This window comes from Ixodes scapularis, unplaced genomic scaffold (assembly GCF_016920785.2).
Source record: "Ixodes scapularis isolate PalLabHiFi unplaced genomic scaffold, ASM1692078v2 PGA_scaffold2__306_contigs__length_199485367, whole genome shotgun sequence".
Lineage (NCBI taxonomy): Eukaryota > Metazoa > Arthropoda > Arachnida > Ixodida > Ixodidae > Ixodes > Ixodes scapularis.
In genome coordinates, this window is record NW_024609857.1 from 90,513,060 (window position 1) to 90,531,564 (window position 18,505).

At 44.3% G+C, this 18,505-nt stretch overlaps 1 protein-coding gene across 2 annotated transcripts in view; it reads right to left on the reverse strand.

Moving 5' to 3' along the window:
- Positions 1-612: 612 nt before the first annotated feature.
- The window catches only part of LOC8038680 (tRNA (uracil(54)-C(5))-methyltransferase homolog-B), a 63,647-nt gene continuing 45,754 nt past the window's right edge, over positions 613-18,505 (reverse strand). The window contains exons 11-14 of one of the 2 annotated variants that reach the window (XM_029983111.4): positions 16,243-16,344; positions 11,374-11,490; positions 5,321-5,420; positions 613-2,785 (exon numbers count right to left, since the gene is read on the reverse strand). In XM_029983111.4, coding sequence (XP_029838971.2) covers positions 2,659-2,785; positions 5,321-5,420; positions 11,374-11,490; positions 16,243-16,344 — 446 coding nt within the window. In that variant the 3' untranslated portion in view covers positions 613-2,658. The remainder of the gene's footprint in view (positions 2,786-5,320; positions 5,421-11,373; positions 11,491-16,242; positions 16,345-18,505) is intronic. The other variant, XM_040206623.3, reaches the window with a different exon arrangement.

Here is an 18,505-nt window from a genome sequence, read left to right on the forward strand (position 1 = left end):
TTCACCATTCCTTTAAGCACTTTAGAAATTTTGCCATTGCACCAGCTCCCCTGCCGAAACAAGGAGGGTCATTCCAAATTCAGGCCCAACCAGGGGCGGATTTAGAGGGGGGGTCAGGATGTCCTGATTCCCCTCTTGATTTCTGCATGTGTAAAATTTGGGGCGTATAACGAAGGAGAGGGGGAGGGGTTCCTAAGCAAATGGTACGCTGACCAACACCTGACCCCTCCCTCAGGAAATTCCTGTATCCGCCCCTGGGCCCAACACAACAGTCCAATTCGTTAGACCATGAGATGACATCACCAGCAGCTCCAATATGTAAGAATCTTGACTGAAGAACTAACGCGAAAAAACAGGGAGCCAACACCCAGCCAACACTTGTCATGTGGACTACTACATGGTGTTGGTAGTCCCATGGCTGGATGGATTGATGGATGGTAATGGCTATACCCTTTGCAACGGGTGGCAGCTTGCACGACCCATCCTAACATTTCGTCATCCCTTCTTTTTTTTTTAAATTTGTATAAATTTTGTTCTGACACAACCACCCACCCCCCCTTAAAGTTGGTTTTTCTAACACAACCACTTTGACCCTAAGGATGACTTTCAACTGTCGAGGTATGTTCTGTGTGTCCCATTCACTTGTGTTACGCCTTCAGTTCACGTAGATATGCCCCACATCTATCATGCTTTGTCCGCATTAAAATAATAGGGCTACATTTCCAAATTGGACCAGGCAGCATGATCTCTTTCTCAATCTCTTGACACTGCATAACTGCTTCCTGGGAGTTCCAGTGACGATTATTACGTCCACATTCCTGTCGCCTTTGTCAGTTACAGTTTTCATAATCACCGAGGCACTCTATAATATACTGACTCAAACGTGGGTTCTTGTATTAGCTCTTCAGTCATTGTTATAACTCATGGTTGCCAGTTTATCACTACTATATTCCAGATCTAACATGTCTCCTGCATCACAGATCTTGACTAATTCCTGGAAATAGCCTGCTATCCGCCAGTAGCACTACATATTGCTGGCGTACATCAGTACGATAGTAACTGGTTTGTAGCGTGAGCTACGGTGGCCGAGGTTTAGCAGTTTTGCGTGGCTGTCGAAGAGCCGTGCTGTGCAAGCGCGAGGAGCAGTGACGTCACACAGCGCACTGCTGGCGCGCCAGAGCCGCCGCCGCAGCAGCACGCTCTGCTGCCGCCACGCGTGCCTCGCCGATCTGCGCATGCGCGAGGAACAGTGACGTCGCACAGCGCACAGCCGGCGCGCCGAAGCCGCCGCCGCGTGCTCCGCCACCACCACACGCACCTCGCTGGTCTGCGCATTCCAGAGGAGTGAGGCCATAGCCGCGGCAGACGCACCGGCGCCGCCGCATGGCCAGCTGTGTGCCTCTGTTGCTCAGTAGCCAAGTCTGACGCTGCACCGGAGCTCATTTTGTGCGCATAAGCTCACGCTACGTATATCCTGGCATAGCCAAGCTAAGCCACCACAATTTTTTTTTATCTTTTGGCCACGTCTGCAGCACGAGGGATCAAGGCCGACACTGCTCTTCTCTGGCCTCCACTCTGCGAATCGTAAAGGCCGCAAAGAACATCCCTGCCCAAGTGCTCGACTCGTATCTTTACTTATGGGCCTATTTATTTTCGCCAGGGGGCTGTAGCTTCTGCTAGCATGAACGAGGCGTGACCATTAATGCTGACATACAGCGACGTCCCGGTGGTTCATCATGCACGGTCCACGGCGTCTGTCATTCTTAGCAGCACTTGTCCCTGTCCACTCTTTCGTGTTTGTCTTGTGTTTGCGCAAACAAGTTTATTCAATCTGCCAGTCTGTCTACGCACACTTACGGGGGGTTTGAAAAAAACTAAAAAAATCTCGGATATTAGCAGAAAAACGGTGGAACTGGCAAACCTTCCACGTCATATCAAAGTGCTATAATGATTTTCGAAAGTTTTTTCCTTCTTTTATTTCAAAAATTTGTATCGACAATGGCGAGCGTGGTGATGCGCAACTGAACAGCAGCTCAAAAGTATCGGACTTTGCCCTCTAGGGATGCTGCTAAAATCTTCAAAAACTACAGGCCTATTGGGTCTTCAAAGTTCCCTTTGCACATTTCGAGCCCCCCATTCTCTCTGCAAACTCCCCACATTCACGCTCGTCAATATCCCACAGATCCACTCAGTTTGCCTCGTCGCGAGCTCCCAACATCCAAAAACGCAAGCCAGAGCAGTCCGTTTCCACATCTGCAGCTTCTATGAACCGTGTTCGGGAAAACATAAATTGCCCTCAAGCCTCCCTCGTTTCTGCAATGCCAGACAACATCATTTGTTTTAACAATAGAATATTAAAATCTTTCCGTAGTTTCTTTATGAAACTGTCTAAATTTCAAATCAAAATCAAAATATGACAAACGCAGACACAGGGCAATGCAAAAAGGAACTAATGTCCACAAACGCCACTGCTTTCCTTGCAGACAAAAAGGGGCGATGCTCTGCACCAGCCCCGGCTCAATCACTTGGGAGACTAGCGGGCGGTGCTTGCGGGTGACTGGTTCCACTTCTTCGAGGGGCGCCTTATCTAAGCACCAGCAAGTGGTGGTAACATAGTCGCAGCAACGTTGAGGGCTTCAAGTGGGAAAGCGAGGCCGGTCACGATCGGCCAAACAGCATGATGAGCTCGCAGTGCCGCGTCTGTGGGAACATGTCCACGGGGCATGCCAGCAGCGGCCGGAATGGAGGTCCCAGAAGCCGCGACCGGCCAGTCGAGCGGCAGAGCCTGCAACGAACCACGAGGTTCCCACGGCAATCGGTGCAAGGTCACAGATTCGGATCATTTCTCCTAAAGCGGCAGGTAGAGAAGCATTACATAAGCTACACTTAGAGTAACGACACTCCATTTCCCGATTCTCTCTTGGGCGCCGCCTTTTTGTTGCCGGGTGCAGGGCGGGCTCAACTGACGACGGTCGCGATTCGAAAATGCGACTTCATCCGGTTTGGACGCACTGTCAGAAGGTTGAGGCAATGTTGTTCTGCTCTGTTGCAGACTGTTTCGACATTTCTGGAGGATGGAAAACGTTTTCTGCAATTTCAGATGACGCTTTCGATAACAGGCAAGGACAATTTTAAGCAACAAGATGCCTGAAGGGTCATTAGTAGGAAGCTTAGCTTATATTTAGTGGTAGAGAAAACCAAACGGTGCAATGCAACGCTGTTGCTGAGGAAGTGGCCCGTGCATCTATCTACCACTTGCTTTGATCTGGGAGTTGAAGGGGTTAGGACATGCCAAAATACAATAGGAGATAACTATACTGCTAGGACCCATTGGATGTTCCCATATTTCTGCTAAATTTGTTTAGAAAATTGTGCGATAGTTTCGTGGATAAATAGATTCATATGCGGGATGCTCGGATCCGCCTCATTCGAAGAAGTCGCCGTGGTGGTTGGGTTTATGACGTCACCTGCCCATCGTGTGGCATCCCTTTGCACGCGCTTACAGGCTTGGCTCTCTTGGCATTTCAAGCTTCAGCTTCCTTGTTTACGTTCTGCGTTTCAAGCCTGCGGTTCGTGACGATTACATCTGCGGCATTGCTTGCTTTGTCGAAGTCCTCGACACTGATCGCAGCAGCGATGAGTGTGATTGTTATCGAGAGAAGTGAAAGCTGGTCATTTTGACTGCGACCCACTGGCGACCAGCTCCAGCGATGACGAGTCGCGGACGAACTCGCAGTGGCTGCCGTTGTTCGTGACAATCTCGCAGGTGCATGCGTGGAAGAAGGACAAAGGGCCAGGGATGAGAGCGAGAATAGCTTTAGGGTTGCTGAGTTGCATGAGCAGTTTTGATCGTGCCACGGCAAGGCAAGCTTGGGCGATCATGGGGGCACCTAGAACAAGAGAGCGTTCAGGATTGTGTGGTTTATAGGCACCATGGTGTGATTAACTTGAGCAGTGCGCCCTGGTCACCAGACGAAAATTATAAAATTCGTAAATTGATTATTGCAAGTACTAGAGCTGTGAAAATTGTGAAACTTGGTGTATATACTAAGTAGCCAATGAGCATTCTGTGTCAAGAATAATCTACCCGTTTAATTTTTGTGTCCTAACCCCTTTATACGGAGATGATGATATTTAAACAGACCACAAAAATCATGCCTAGAATTTTTAGGAAGCAATTCCATTTAATTTCTGGCACTGAGAAAACAATGCCATACTCTTCAGTATTACCTGGGCAGACTACGAGCCAAATATTAGACTATAATTCCAGCTAAATGTCTATAAAACTGGCCAACGTAGTCATCAGAAGCTGCTAACAGTACAGCGGGTGGCATGGGATGCCACAAAACGGTGCAACCCAAGTAGTATGTACATCGCAGGGCCGACGGGCAATGCAAGCAAGTGGGTGAGGGCAAGCGCGCAAATGCACTGCCTTTTCTATTTATCTCTCATCAATGTCACGTGTTAGATGACATGAAAGCAAGAAGGAGCATATGAAACGTTCCCATAATTCGAATTGTGCAAAGCCCGCGACTATTTGAGATTTTATGGAACTGGTTTATTGCAGCCAAGCAGAGAGAAAACCTTCCGCACACAATGCACTCTTAAGGGGTGACATGGGTCTTTGGAGCCGAAAACTTCCTAAAACTGCATTCTTTTGAAAATCGCGATGGCTGTTGTTCTTCTGAATCTACCAGGCTTATAATTTCGTGAATGAATATCTGAGCTATAAATCAATTTATAATATCTATGTGGGTTGTATGTGCATTGAAGTTGACTCTAAAGCATTGTTTTCACAAAACACAAGTTTTGAACTCCTTGAAAATTTACAGGAGGGATATCTCAGCATCTACAGCAGATAAAAATATAATCTTTTTTGAAATGTGTTGCTAAATGTGTGAAGCATACAATGTTGAGAGCAGATTTTTTAATATAAGTCTAGAAAAATTTCTATTTGATCTTTTGCTATATTACTTGTTAGACATGCATTGAGCACTGAACTTCAATGTGTGGTAAAATCTCTAATAATGAGTTTATTTTAAAAGTGCTTCCAACATTGTATTCTCTACACTTTGTAGTATCTAGCCATCTGTTAAAAATAATATTTTGTTGAGCAGTTTTTTTTCTATCGTTTTTCCAAACAAAGGCAGGCAAGTTTTAATTATTTTAAGGACAATGCTACTGACCGAGAAAGTGAGCAGATATATAAAATCAGCACAAAAAGCTGAACAAGCATGTGCAGTTTCATTAAGTTTGGTCCTAAAATAAGAAAAAAAGCTCCAAGACCAGTGTTCCCCCTTAAAGAGTACCCAGAACTCACTGCACGAAGTTGTCCTGGGCGACCCCCTCGGGCTTGCAGGAGATGTAGACCAGCCTTTTGATCTGCTTGTAGTCTCGCATCGCCCGGATCGCTTTGCTGCCTGCAGGGGTGGGAACAGTGGCATGAGGGCAGTCCTACGTTCAGCCAGCTCTGCCTGGGGACACCAACAAGTGTCTCAGGGAAAAGGGGTGTAAAGTAGTTAAGTTACCGGAAATACTTTCCAAGTTCTAAAGAAATTTCAGTTACTCAGTTCGGTTACAGTTACTTACAAAACTTGTGGTGACAACTACAGTTGACTCTCATTATTTCAAACTCCAGGAAACCAGACTTTAGATTGAAATATCAGAAGTTTTGGATTGTCAGAAATTCATCTAAATATGATGTAAGGCAAAGAAGCGATTTGCTATAGGAATAACTACATATACCAAGCAGATTTTTGTATACTTTTCTTTGCACAGGCCTGTTTATAAGCAGGCACGCATATGAAACATTGGTGAAGTTTGGTATAAACAGCAGTTTTGGCCAAATATTTTCTAGTTGAATATCAAACAGTTTCTACAGGCCTTTTACTACAGTCATACCATGCTTAAATGAAAATTCAGCTGAACTCACAAAGGTTGTTCCCAACCTTCCACTTGTCCACTTCTAAGCTCTGCAAGTTTTTAAAGAACTATATCTCTGAACTGTGGCCTCAAAGTCCAATGCCTACATCGGAGTGGCACATAAATGACAATAAACTTAAACAGGCGCCCAGCTATCCAAATCGAGGGAATTTATAAATCTGCTCGCTATATTCAAATATTCTTTCTTTAATCTCGAATTTAAGCTTGTCAGAAAAATTAAAAAAAAACAAGCACGAATAATTAAAGCAAATTGTCAGGACAGTACTGCTTGCATAATCGCAGTGGGTTAATCCCATCAAGTGCGCTTCTCGCCGAGCACCGGCGTACTGTGAAAAAGCAATACCTCTGAGCTTCGTCGCTATTGCTTTCCCGCGGTACACAGGTGCTCCGTGAGAGGCACACTCAACGGGGCTAACCTGCCGCTATGAACAAGTAGTATAAATTAAGCGGAAGCGATGTTTGAAGTAAGCAGCTTATAAATGCATTTAAAACATTTTGGGACAACTAAAATTTTTAAATTCGTTTGAATTAGCCGGAAGCATGAAATATTCGAGTTTGAATTATCGCGAGTCCATTTACTCTGTTCACCCCTAAGCTGACAGTGCGCTCGAAGCTACGTGATCGTCAGACCAATCGCCTCCCTTTAATCACCTGACCCCCACACTCTGTACACGGCTATGGGTCATGCACACCCACTATGATCCTAATCGCATGGCAAAGGGCAGATGTACGACCTCTACACCAAGCATGCAGCTTCCACCGCAGTGTCAGCTTAGGGGTGCAGAAAGTATTTTGAAATTCGCGTGGCAAAGGGCAGATGTACGACCTCTACACCAAGCATGCAGCTTCCACCACAGTGTCAGCTTAGGGGTGCAGAAAGTATTTTGAAATTCGCGCAGATTTTGTCTCGACGTCAGCTGTTATGTCAAAGAGTCTGTCCCCCTGAGTGTTGGATCAAATTGGAAATGTGCCAACATCTCCACATTGGAACACGAACTGTTGGATCACAGTACATCTCAACATCACAGAATACCTTACAAGTACACTTTCCAGGTTTTCACCGAAAAAACAAACAAAAAAACCGCTAAACATTCGACAGTGTCGGATATACAAAATCGGCTAAAACCGAAAAACAGTTTTTTTTCATATTTCCGAGCAAGCGCTGGTTTTTTTCACCGAAAAAGTCCTGCATACTTCCCAGTTTTAACCGAAAAACATCAATAAACATTCGCTGGTGACGGAAATAAAAATCGTTCAAAACAAAAAAACACCGGTTTCTAAATATATTTTTTCTAGCAATGTGTTATTTTCAATGAAAAAGTCCTTCGCAAACTTCTGTCAAACACATTATCATACCCGGAATCATGCACTTTGCCTGCCTTTCTTTTGTGACCTACAGGGTCTTGGACCCTTGGAGGACAGTAGCTCTGTTCCACTGTTCTCCAAGGTTAGTGGGACTCCTGGGCTGCTGAGTTAGACCACTATCAGTGGCCTGAGATGCCAGTCATAGCTGTCTGCAGTACTGTCCCAAGCCTCGTTGGACGCCTTGGGGTTTCCCGTGTCCAGCGCAAATGTTGAGCGGGCATCCTCGAAATTGCGTGTCGTTAACAGGAGGGAGCGGGCGTAAGTGGCAGGCATGAGCCCAGGAATGTATGCATTAATTTACTACAATAATCAAGTGTGAAAGAGATTGAGTAAAAGATATCCTTCAGTGGTAGTTTACATTCGCAAATTTTTCCCCAATAACCACCGTTTTTAGTGTCTGCGCGACAGAATTCATCGAAAAGCACCAGTATTGGTGAAATAAATAAACACCGACAAACAGCTGCTGATTTTTGTCATAAATAAACGCCGGAAAGTATATACCCTACTTACAAGTAATTGGAATGTAGCTGAGTTAACTTTTAAGAAACTGTCAAACTATGTGCTTTTTGGGAATATATGACAAAGTTTGACAGGCTCTTTCTTGTGATCTATTTCAGATTTCTGGAGATATCAAGAATATTGATCTATTGTATATAGATGTATTCAGATGTGTATAGGTGTATTCAGTTCAAACATTAGCAAACAGCAGAAATAAAAAAATATTCAGGCTTCATCCTCTTGCACAAAAAAAACAACAAAAAAAACACTAGAGAATAGAATGTGACCCACACAAACCACACTCGTTTGTGCAAGATTTTTCTTTATTACATTTTTGTTTTATTTGTCTTACTTTTATTTATTTACGTAATTACTTTTAATTTATAACTTTTTTATTTATTTTGTTTCATGCTTTCTATTTTATTTTTTGCTTATGCGTTATTATTTTCAACCAAAACCTGCCGCTGTCGCCGGCACTTCTGCAATCAAATAAAATCATTGACCCATCTGTATTGGCTGCGCCAGTAGCTCAGTGGCTGTACACGGACATGCGGCTCTGATGTCGCGCCACTGCGGCGGCACTGTTGTTAACACAAGGCATGCACAGACGCTTCACCTCATGCGAATGTGGTTTCTGCGCACGCGCAGTGCCCACACCTTGTCTGGGCAAAGGCGGACTTGTTTGTAAACAGTGACCACCACAACACCGACCCAGGTTTGAGCCCCACTGGGAGCTCACACTTTATATATAAACCTCATATATACCCTTACTGTGTGCAACACTCCCAGCTTGTCACTCATTCATGATGCTCGTTCATGACAATTTTCTCATAACAAACGCCAAATAAAACACATTCTGTGTTAAAAAACAAATATACAGATACTTTGGCTATGGCAATGCAACATGATTTATTTGAAAGTAAAATGAATGTTTCGAAGCTTAAGATCTTGCCACCTCTGCATTGCATATGCAATGCAGAGGTGGCAAACAAAACGCACAACATAGCATGCCTAGCGGCTGGTTCGGCAGCGCTAAGGTAGTGCTGCCAAACCTATCCAAGCCTTCTAAAACATCGAGCCAAACCCACGGTCAAGCCAGCAAAAAATGCAAGATGACAGCCTCTCTGCGACCGCTGCTCATAATTCATAACTATTTTTGGTCCGAGAAATCAAAATTTTGGACTGCATCCGAAAAATTGGTTGTTAATACATAGTATTTCAATAGGCCTTTCCGGAAATATGTGATGTCCCCAGCGTCTGCGTTACGCATTGCGACGCTCAGGTGTACGGCACATGAAATTATGCAAGAACCAAAAACAAAGTTGACATTGGTTTATCAGTTTGTGATTTCATAATGCAGACAAGGCGTAAGGAAAGCAAAACAGAGTAGGTACGTGATGACCCTCTTTTCCGCTTGCTTAATTTTTGCGTGTGTTCCGCGCTCCTAATGACAAGATAAAATTAATTGTGCCGCTACCAGGATGTATGAAGCATTCGAGCCGGCACGAGTGTAAATACGAACAGCCCCTCAATTCCCCCCGTTGCAAGGTTTCCCGGGATTTTCTGGAAAGGTCTATTGGCTGAGTAACGGTTCGTCGTCGATGTCCGAAATAATGAGCAAGTCCGAATTTACGAAGTCTGAAAAATTGGTCGGGGACTGTAGTGCAACTTATACAAACTTATTTCTGAAAACAGCCGTTTATAGGGGGGGGGGGGGGGGGGGGGGCGGGAGGTGCAACTTATAAAAAAAAACTGTCGCATCTGCCCCTTTGCGTCATACTCTCGTCAAGCTTCACCGCGTTTGCTGCTTGCGGCGGCTTGGAGATCCACTAACGATGATGTAATACACCGGCCCGTCTTCGAGGTAGTATTGGATGGATGGACATGGTCGAACCCTTTTAATCGGGCGGCGGCTTGCACCACCCGGTCAAAGCTTTTAATGTCAACAATTACCCCCCATTAAATTTAGAATTAAGAATGACAAAGTTTCTATCGTGACGTCACAGCCACTGTGGCCATCTGTACTCCATTCACCCCTAAGCTGAGACTTAGGAGGAGGCCACACCCGGGTTATTCGAGTTGTACGCCTCTCTTTTGGCACGTGGTCACGCTCTATCCCATACCCGAGCGAAGAGGGCCGGGTCAGGTGACGGAAGGGGAGTGGCCGATTGGTTCGGCAAGCACGTAGCTCCCGGCGCAGTCTTGGCTTAGGGGTGAATGGAGCATGGTGGGCACTGCGCGAGACTCAAAAGCATATGAGTCTTCAAATATTGTATGTAAAGCAGATTGTCAAAGCTGTGGCGTAACTCTGTGGCAATGTGTCAGACCCAGGGTCAAATCCTGAGACCGCAGCGGCGGCAGGCAATCTTTTTCAAGCAGTTGACAATGTCGACGACAGCGCCCTATGCCCTACTATGACAACTACAACTTGAATAACTATGACTACGACGACAACAAACATTATTTCCAGCGGTGGGAAGAGCCCAAACAGCCATCTCTGCAAGAGGCGCCACTTATAGGCCACAAAATATGACCATACCTAGGCAAAAGAGGTGGCTTAGCATTTTTGTGGAACCTATGAGAATTAGTAAATACCTACATGCTAGAGTGGTCGATATGGTCACTCCACCTTTGTCCCGTAAGTAACAAAGTCTTCAAATCAAATTTTTATCCGTGCGAATCATCATCAGTTATTTTCTAAAGTTGTGCAGATATTCAAATTTCAAATAGTAGTTTCGAATATTACACTATTCGATATTCGCTTTGAGGTGTACTGCGATATTCATATTTTTCTAAGTGTTGAGGGTTAGCTCTGTCAAGTGTGCTTCTTATCGAGCATAGGTGCGCTGTGGAGAAACAACACCCTTGGAAGCCGAAGCTCTGTGGGTGTTGCTTCTCCGCAGTGCACCGGTGCTCAGTAAAAAGCGCGGTCAATGGGGTAACCCACTGCGATCAACATTTGGAAAAGGATGAGTATGGCAATGGCGTGCTTGGGAGAAAAGCACACTTTTAAAGTGGGATGGTGCATGCATGTGCCTGGTGTTTTTAAAAAGATGCGGAAACTTTGTGAATGTTGTATTTACGTTGCAGTAAAATCTTCAAAATTAAACTGTGGCTGTTATGCTTTAGTATATCTTGGGCAGAGATGCCCTGACAACTTGTGTTCATCATTCATGATTTTTCTTAATTTTTTTTTGTTTGAAAGTGAACAAAGAACATTTGCACCATAGCAAGGTTTGTAAATCCACTAAATATTAGGTATAACTGGGCATCTCTCTAGGTCTCATTTTATGTAAAATTCATTTACTTAAAAAAACTCTTTCACCTCACCGTGTTCAAAAAGTAAAGTATGACATCAGAGCGCATAAAACAAACTTTTGGCATTCGTTTAAAGTCGGTCCCACTCAGTTGTGCATGCCGAGTTGAATGGCAAGCCACTGACACGGAGAGCAAGCAATTAGAACTTTCCGAATTTTCCTGTGAGCTGGCCACAATACTATTTTAGAGATTCGACCCCCTCCAGTTTCGGCCATTGAGGATGCCTATCTTGACAAGAGTGAGACTTACTCAGTCCCCCACGTCCAGGGTTGACAACTGCACACAGCTCCTCGGCAAAAAACTCATTCCGCATGTTGGGGACCAGGTGCTCCGCACGTCCAGCCACGAACCTGGCATTGGTGATGCCTGCAAGAGCAGTACACTGTGCGGTTAGGTGGATATATGCAAATGGCTGAACCATTCAAATAAGATGACAGCTTGTGCCACCTAGGCACTGTTTTTAATATCAACATTTAACCTCTACCAAACATTAGTTTAGGTTTTTTAAAGTGATACTTCAATGAAACTCTAGAACTTATTTTATTGTCTAAAAGGCAACCACGTTGTGGTCACACTACAGAAACCAATTTTTTGTTCGAGAAAACACCAAAACATTATTTAAAACGAAAAAAAAAGAGGATGTTTACAATCTCCTGTAACGCCGAATTAGAGCGCAGCTCTTGAGGCGGAGGAGGAGAAGGTACGGAGAAGAGTCTATGCCCCTCCTCCTCTCCTGCTCGCGTCCTATTTAAAGAAAAATTTTCCGCTAAATTTGGCGGAGGGTTTTTTCCGCTAAATTTAGCGGGAAAATTTTCCGCTAAATTTAGCGGGGAAATTTTCCCGCTCATGTTAGCGGGGAATATTTGGCGCTAAATTTAGTGGGGAAATTTTTTTCGCTTAATTTAGAGGGGAAAATTTGGTGCTAAATTTAGCGGGGAATTTTTTCCGCTAAATTTAGCGGGAATTTTTCTGCTAAATTTAGCGGGGAATTGTTCCGCTAAATTTAGCGGGGAAATTTTCCGCCAAATTTAGAGGGGAAAATTTTCCACTAAATTTAGCGGGAAATGTTTCCACTAAATTTAGTGGGGAAAATTTAGTGCTAAATTTAGCGGGGAATTTTTTCCGCTAATTTTAGCAGGGAAAATTTTCCGCTAAATTTGGCGGGCAATTTTTTCTGCTAAATTTAGCAGGGAAATTTTTCCGCTAAATCTAGCAGGGAAAATTTTCTGCTAACTTTAGTGGGGAAATTTTTCCGCTAAATTTAGCAAGGAAATTTTTCTGCTAAATTTAGCAAAAAAAAAAAAATTCTGCTAATTTTAGCGCGAAAATTTACTTATAATGCTCACACAGTGACGTCATCTACGATGTCACTGTGACCCTTGTGACGTCACACGTGACGTCACGTGTGACATCATCATAAGAAACGTCCCATAATGCACCGCGCAACTTGATTCCCAGCTTGAGCGACGGTGACACCGCTCAAGCTGGAAACAAGCGCTTAAGAGCTGCGCTCTAAAAAAAAAAAGATAACCAAACTGCATTTGGTAGATGTTCCCGAATGTTGTTAGCACGTCAAACTTCCCCGAAAAGCAGCGCTCCTCCGCGGAAGTACGGCGCTGAGCTACGAGCGCGCGTAGGCTGTCAATCTTGTACGAACTGGACTTCCCTTTTGTCCCGCACCTATTCAACTACTGCATGAAGTGGCGAGCAAGCATCTCGAACAGCCAGGTTGTGACGCATTGACGCCATCAAGTGGCAAAGCTCAGAACCACGCCAGCCTCGCTGTGTGCTTGCCCATGAAGTTGAACGCGACGTTACAAACGCCCTGGAGGTGCCAGATCTCCCAAAACGCATCGCATCCTCCGATGGCTGCTCTTTGAGTGCTCGCCGAAACCAGCGGTATTTAACGAAAAATATAGCCATCCGTTTAAAGCACAAACATCCAATTGTCACTAGCAGATTTTGCTGATCATGCTCAACCTATTTCTGAGAGCTATACTATATTTAAATTTTCATTTCAGTATTCCTTTAAATGTAATACTGCTAAAACTTACGATCGATGTGATAGAAGCACTTCTTCGCTAGGAATAAGACAAAATCGTTTATTCTTCCTCGATCTTATGCCACAAGTCAGAAAACCTATGCCTGTTCATAGCCACAGGGTTACCAGTCATGGCTAGAGCCACACACATTCTTCTCAAGGGAAATTCCTTCCTTGTTTGTGTAATGCTTGGATTAGGCTTTCACAACCACTGTCTTGCAGGGAATTTCCGTCAATTGGACAACTCGAGTATGATAAACATCCGCCAAGTAAATAAATCAAGCTTTTGACAACAGAGTATTGCTGCCCGTACATCCCTAAGCTGAACACCCTTAACAGAACAGTGCCATGGCTACAGGTAACAAAATAGAATATGCTGACAAGACTAGATTGTTCCAATGATCCTGAGCACCAACCTGTTGTTACGAGACAATATTGCCGCGCGCAGGGTCACGGACTTCTGGAACTTTCTCGTTTATTCTTGCTCCGGACATAACTTAAATCGTTTATCCCTGCTTTTGTTGTTCTGGAAAGTGCGTGTTCATTCTCGCCCCGAGCGCGCTACGCTCGAACCTTCTCCGCCGAATCTTTAAGATAGTGACTCACTCTAGATAAGACGCCGCCCGTGACATTGTCGAGTCAGTTTCGCCCCAGCGTTTGACTCTGCTGTCACGCCGACTTCGACGCCCGCAACGCTCTGCTTTCTTCTGCTCCCTTTTTATTTTTGGGCACAAGTTCGCCACTTTAAACGTTTATTTCTTCCTCCTTATTTATTGTTCTTTTGGTCACCACCCGTGACACTATTAGGGAGAAAAGTTCCATAGGTCACTTTAAGCACCTTCTCATGCACTCTACTCGCTCGGACATAACAAGTGTATCGTAAAGAGGGCCCAAAAGTTGACAAAGAGACAAAGGCTAATAAAACAGATTTGTTTTATTAACCAACTAAAATCTCCATAGAAAAGGAAATCTCACACAAAAAGCCAAAGAAACAATGCAATATTTGTACTTCGAGAGCGTACTGAAGTCTGAATCCCTGACCCAACCTCCAGCCGCAAATGTCGACTCATATTTGCTGACTTGACTTGTGTGAGACAGTGTTCCCTCGGGTTCCTAAAGGTCTGTCCCTCTCAGAGGTTCTTCTCGCAGCTGACTCGAGAAAGTACAACTAGGATACCGTCTATCTTAAAGGCCGGCCAACTAGCAGAAAGGAGGACGCTAACTCTCCACTCTCCTCGATTTTCTCCTCCCCGTTTTTCCCGCAAGAGAAAAGAAGATAACCCCTCTTTTTTGTCGCTGCTTAGGATTAGACAAGATTAATCTAGCGGCCAGTTAATAAGCACACAAAGAAATGCAGAAGCCACACCCTCTATCTTCCCCACTTCCCCCTTCTTTATGCTACCCTTCACTTTGACCGTCACACTTGCGACGCCAACAGTGCCGTGGAAGCTAAGTGCTTGTCGGCCTAGTCATACGCCTATCTTTCCCCACAGAGGCTGCGCCCCCACCCATACCTACGTGTAGAGAGTGGGGTCCGGCAATGAAAGGAAGCGGTTGAATGGTCCGACCAGCTCATACCTCCCACCACACCGTCAGCTTTGGGCTGAAGAGAGTCTAGACTAAAACCGAAGAAAGCCAAGCGGCTATTCTCGCATGTTGGCATCTGCTTGCCCTATTGGGTTCCTCACGTGGTTCGTTCATTTCTACAACTGTCATTTTACCAATAAAGGAACATCAACAACAGCTTTTTTTCTAAGCAAAAACTTTTTTTCTGTTTAATTAAGGTTTTTTATTTTAGATATCTTGCAGTTTTTAGGGGTTTCTTTTTACTTTTATTTTTTTTATTAGAGAACGAAATGTGATTCTTCACTGTTTCAGCAACCGCATCAGATACTAAAACGGACAAACTTTTGCAAATAACTAATTTTGACAATTTTCATGACTTAAAAATATTCAGAAAAATTGATCATGCAAGTACATCACTCCATCGCAACCAGTACATAGCAAACCACTTCCAATCGTAAACTGTAGTGCCAACTAAATATTCCCAAAATTAATACTTTACGAAATCCACGAAGTTACGCGACCGCAAAAATTTAAATAATTTATAGTACAACGAATGTTGAGGTCTCTGAGCCTTTTTTCTATGTTCTTCTCAAAGAACAGGATGCGAGACTACGGCCTGAAAGAATACAGATGTCGGAGGAGGAGACATATTTTGCGCTTGAATGGCAAGCACTTACGAGCCCTATTTCTCACGGCAGAAGATGATGCAAAAAGGGTATGCAGCATGCGTAAGAAAAATTAAGTGGAAACTTTCGAGAGGGGCCGGAAAACTGTGAATGCAAAACTGCAAAACATGGGTGGAGAATCACACTGGGCAGGTTTCAACGGTCCGAGAGTGGGGCAGAAAATTTCTAACCAATAGACGACACGAGAGCCACATCGGCTGCACCGTCACCGGCAACGTGGCGGCGACCCAGAAGCATCTTTTGGAAAGATGTATAGGTGCCTGACAAGGCCTTGCCTGCACCCCCCCCCTCCCCCTCTTGATTTACAACCAAGAATGGACTAACGTTTTGTGATGTTTCAGAACACAAACAACACCGAACTACTCATGGTAGTGGGATGTTTTTCGAGCACCCGGGCCATCCGCCTGTTCCATGGGGGTTGGGGCGTCCTACGATGTGTCCCGTTTTCTTCGCCGTAAGCCGCGATGATCATCACTAGTTTGTTACCGAAGATTACGCTGAACAGCAACAAACTAAAACAATAAATAATCCTAAAAAAAAAAAAAACGCCAAATGCAAAGCAAGAGAAATAAACCCGAAAAACATAAAACCGTCATTATTACGTACCTCTATTAAAAAAAATTTGTAACGTAACAAAGTCTTCTCAGATTACTCATACTTCTGACATAGAAAGATAGTGCACTTCTTCCAAATTAGCAGAACAGGTTCAGGCAGTAGCCCTGATAGTCCACCGCCGATAAATAACAGTGGACAGGGGGAAACGGACGGCCTCTGCCGGAAAGCGAGCCTCAGAGAGGCGACGGAAGGACGGTTCAAGAAGCTCACCGTTGAGCTGTGCGTTGTGGCTTGCATCCTCCACCGCCTGGGAGCTCGCATCCATGCCAAACACCGAGTGGATCCCCCGGGCCATCGTCAAACCAATGGTGCCTGACAAGAGAAGGCGACGGGGCAGGGCAGCTCAGCCGTAGCACGAGGAAGAGATCGAGCAAAGACAAAACCTGTATTTTTCCTCTTCGTTCCTAGTAGATCTGAGCTGCACCAACTAGCTTGCGTCCGCGGCGCTGCACGTGCATCTCGCAGCATCTTGCAATGAGTGCCATGCTAGGGTGCGGCAACAGCAACATCTGTCACTGTGCAGGGCTCGTCTTTTATGTGGTATTAGTTTGAGGTGCTTCGTGCTGACTCTTTAATATGGAGGGCTGGCACACTGGGAGACAGCCGAGGCCCAATGCTACATGGTGGGACCAAGACACCGGGACGACGTTGTCTGCTGCAAGTGGTCAGCGCCGCGCCACTGACCAATCGAAGCAGATGACGTTGTCCAGGTCCCTTCGTCCCGCTGTGTAACGTAGGGCCCCAGGTGCATTCGCACATGTTTGCATTCGAACATTGCTGAAAAACGGCAGTGTTCGAATGCAAAAACCCACGTGTTCACTTCCTCGTTATCGTTTCTCGCACAACCACGTCGACTGTAGCGAGAAGCTCTCTCCCCGCAATCACGCTGGTTTTTGCTTTAGAACGTCGCCAACGCAGCATTGGGGTTCTGGAAGGTTCTCCGGAGCATCAAGACGTCGCTCCCTCAGTTTTTTCCCCCAGACAGGACCAGGCCCCACACGATACACTCTCCGTCCGAGAACTGGGAACGGCAAGCGTGTCGCGCCGAACAGGATAGACAGGGCGGCAGTGGCATGAAAGCAGCAAAAAGTGCAGGATTCTGACTATCACGTGCGGGAGGCAGCGCGTAAGCATCTTTCACACATCTCCTAAAGACCACCTCTTACAACTATTCCACTAAAGCCAGAGCACATCAACTAAAAGCAAATCTCTTAAAGTACATCTTTCAACAATGCAACATTTACCGCTGTCAATTGCAGCACAGTTTGTGTGGTTGTTTGCAATTCTTTTTGCTCTCGGGACATAAATAACAGCCATCGGTACCCTTTCCCCGATTTGTGTAAATTACTTCTTGAGTTAGTCGATCCCGCAAACATTTACAGGAAATTAGTTCCTTAGATTAAAGTCTGTTTGCTTGCTGCATGTTGTTTTTGACTAACTTTTGGTTGTTGGGAAATATGTTTGGGGGCCATGTCATTTTTAGGGGCTTAAAATATAAGTTTCATGCTGTTGACTGTTGTAAAAATAGTGAAAGCTGCAGGTAGTGTCAAGCATAAATGCCTAGGTGCTTCTCCATAATGTGCTCATTCAATCATCATCAATTAAGTATTAAAAGTAATTTTTTTGCAATATTCACATTAGATGCATATAAAACAGTTTATGATTTCACTCCCATAATTTTCAGGTTGTATAAGCTTTCAGACAGGCATTTTTAGAAATTCCACAGAACTTCGGGACAACTCCGCTCCAGTTACAGTATTTCTTGAAATCGTTCAATTTTGGGATAAGCCATAACTCAGTCCACATTTTATTGAGAACACATAACCAAGCTTGATAAAATTTCTATTACACAACAAATATTGTCGTAAATGTTCGGAATTTTAGATATTATTTCCAGAAATTAACTTGCCAGAAAAAACAAGCATGTGGGAAATATGATTAAATAAAAAAAACCTTCTTAATTTTGTATGAATCAATAATCAATACTTTTGACACCATTTATATTGAACAACTCCTTGATCTGATTCCAAGAATCCCGATTTGGAGACATCTAAAAACTCTAATTGGCGAACAACTGCAACACAAGAACAACAAAATATGTACAATGCTCAGTAAACTTATCTGAAACACATGCTAAGCCTACTCTTGGCCTGTTCTATTTTATTTTTTTCTATGTGTGCGTGCATAGCTGGTTCTAGCCCTAAGCTCTTTCACTTTGTATCACACTATGTCCGTAGCATACCTTCAGTTCACATAAATTTACGCAGTTGTCTCATACTTTATATTTTTTTCTGCATTCAATATTCCACAAGTGTTCCGTACAAGTATGATGAGCACTGCACTTATGTGCTCTCAACAGATGTCACGTGAAACCACCTCAGCCATTTGGTCTATTTGAGGGACTAAAAATAAAAAAAATTGCCTAATAAACAAAAAAACATTAAAAATATGTTGTTTTTTTTTTGTTTTTTTT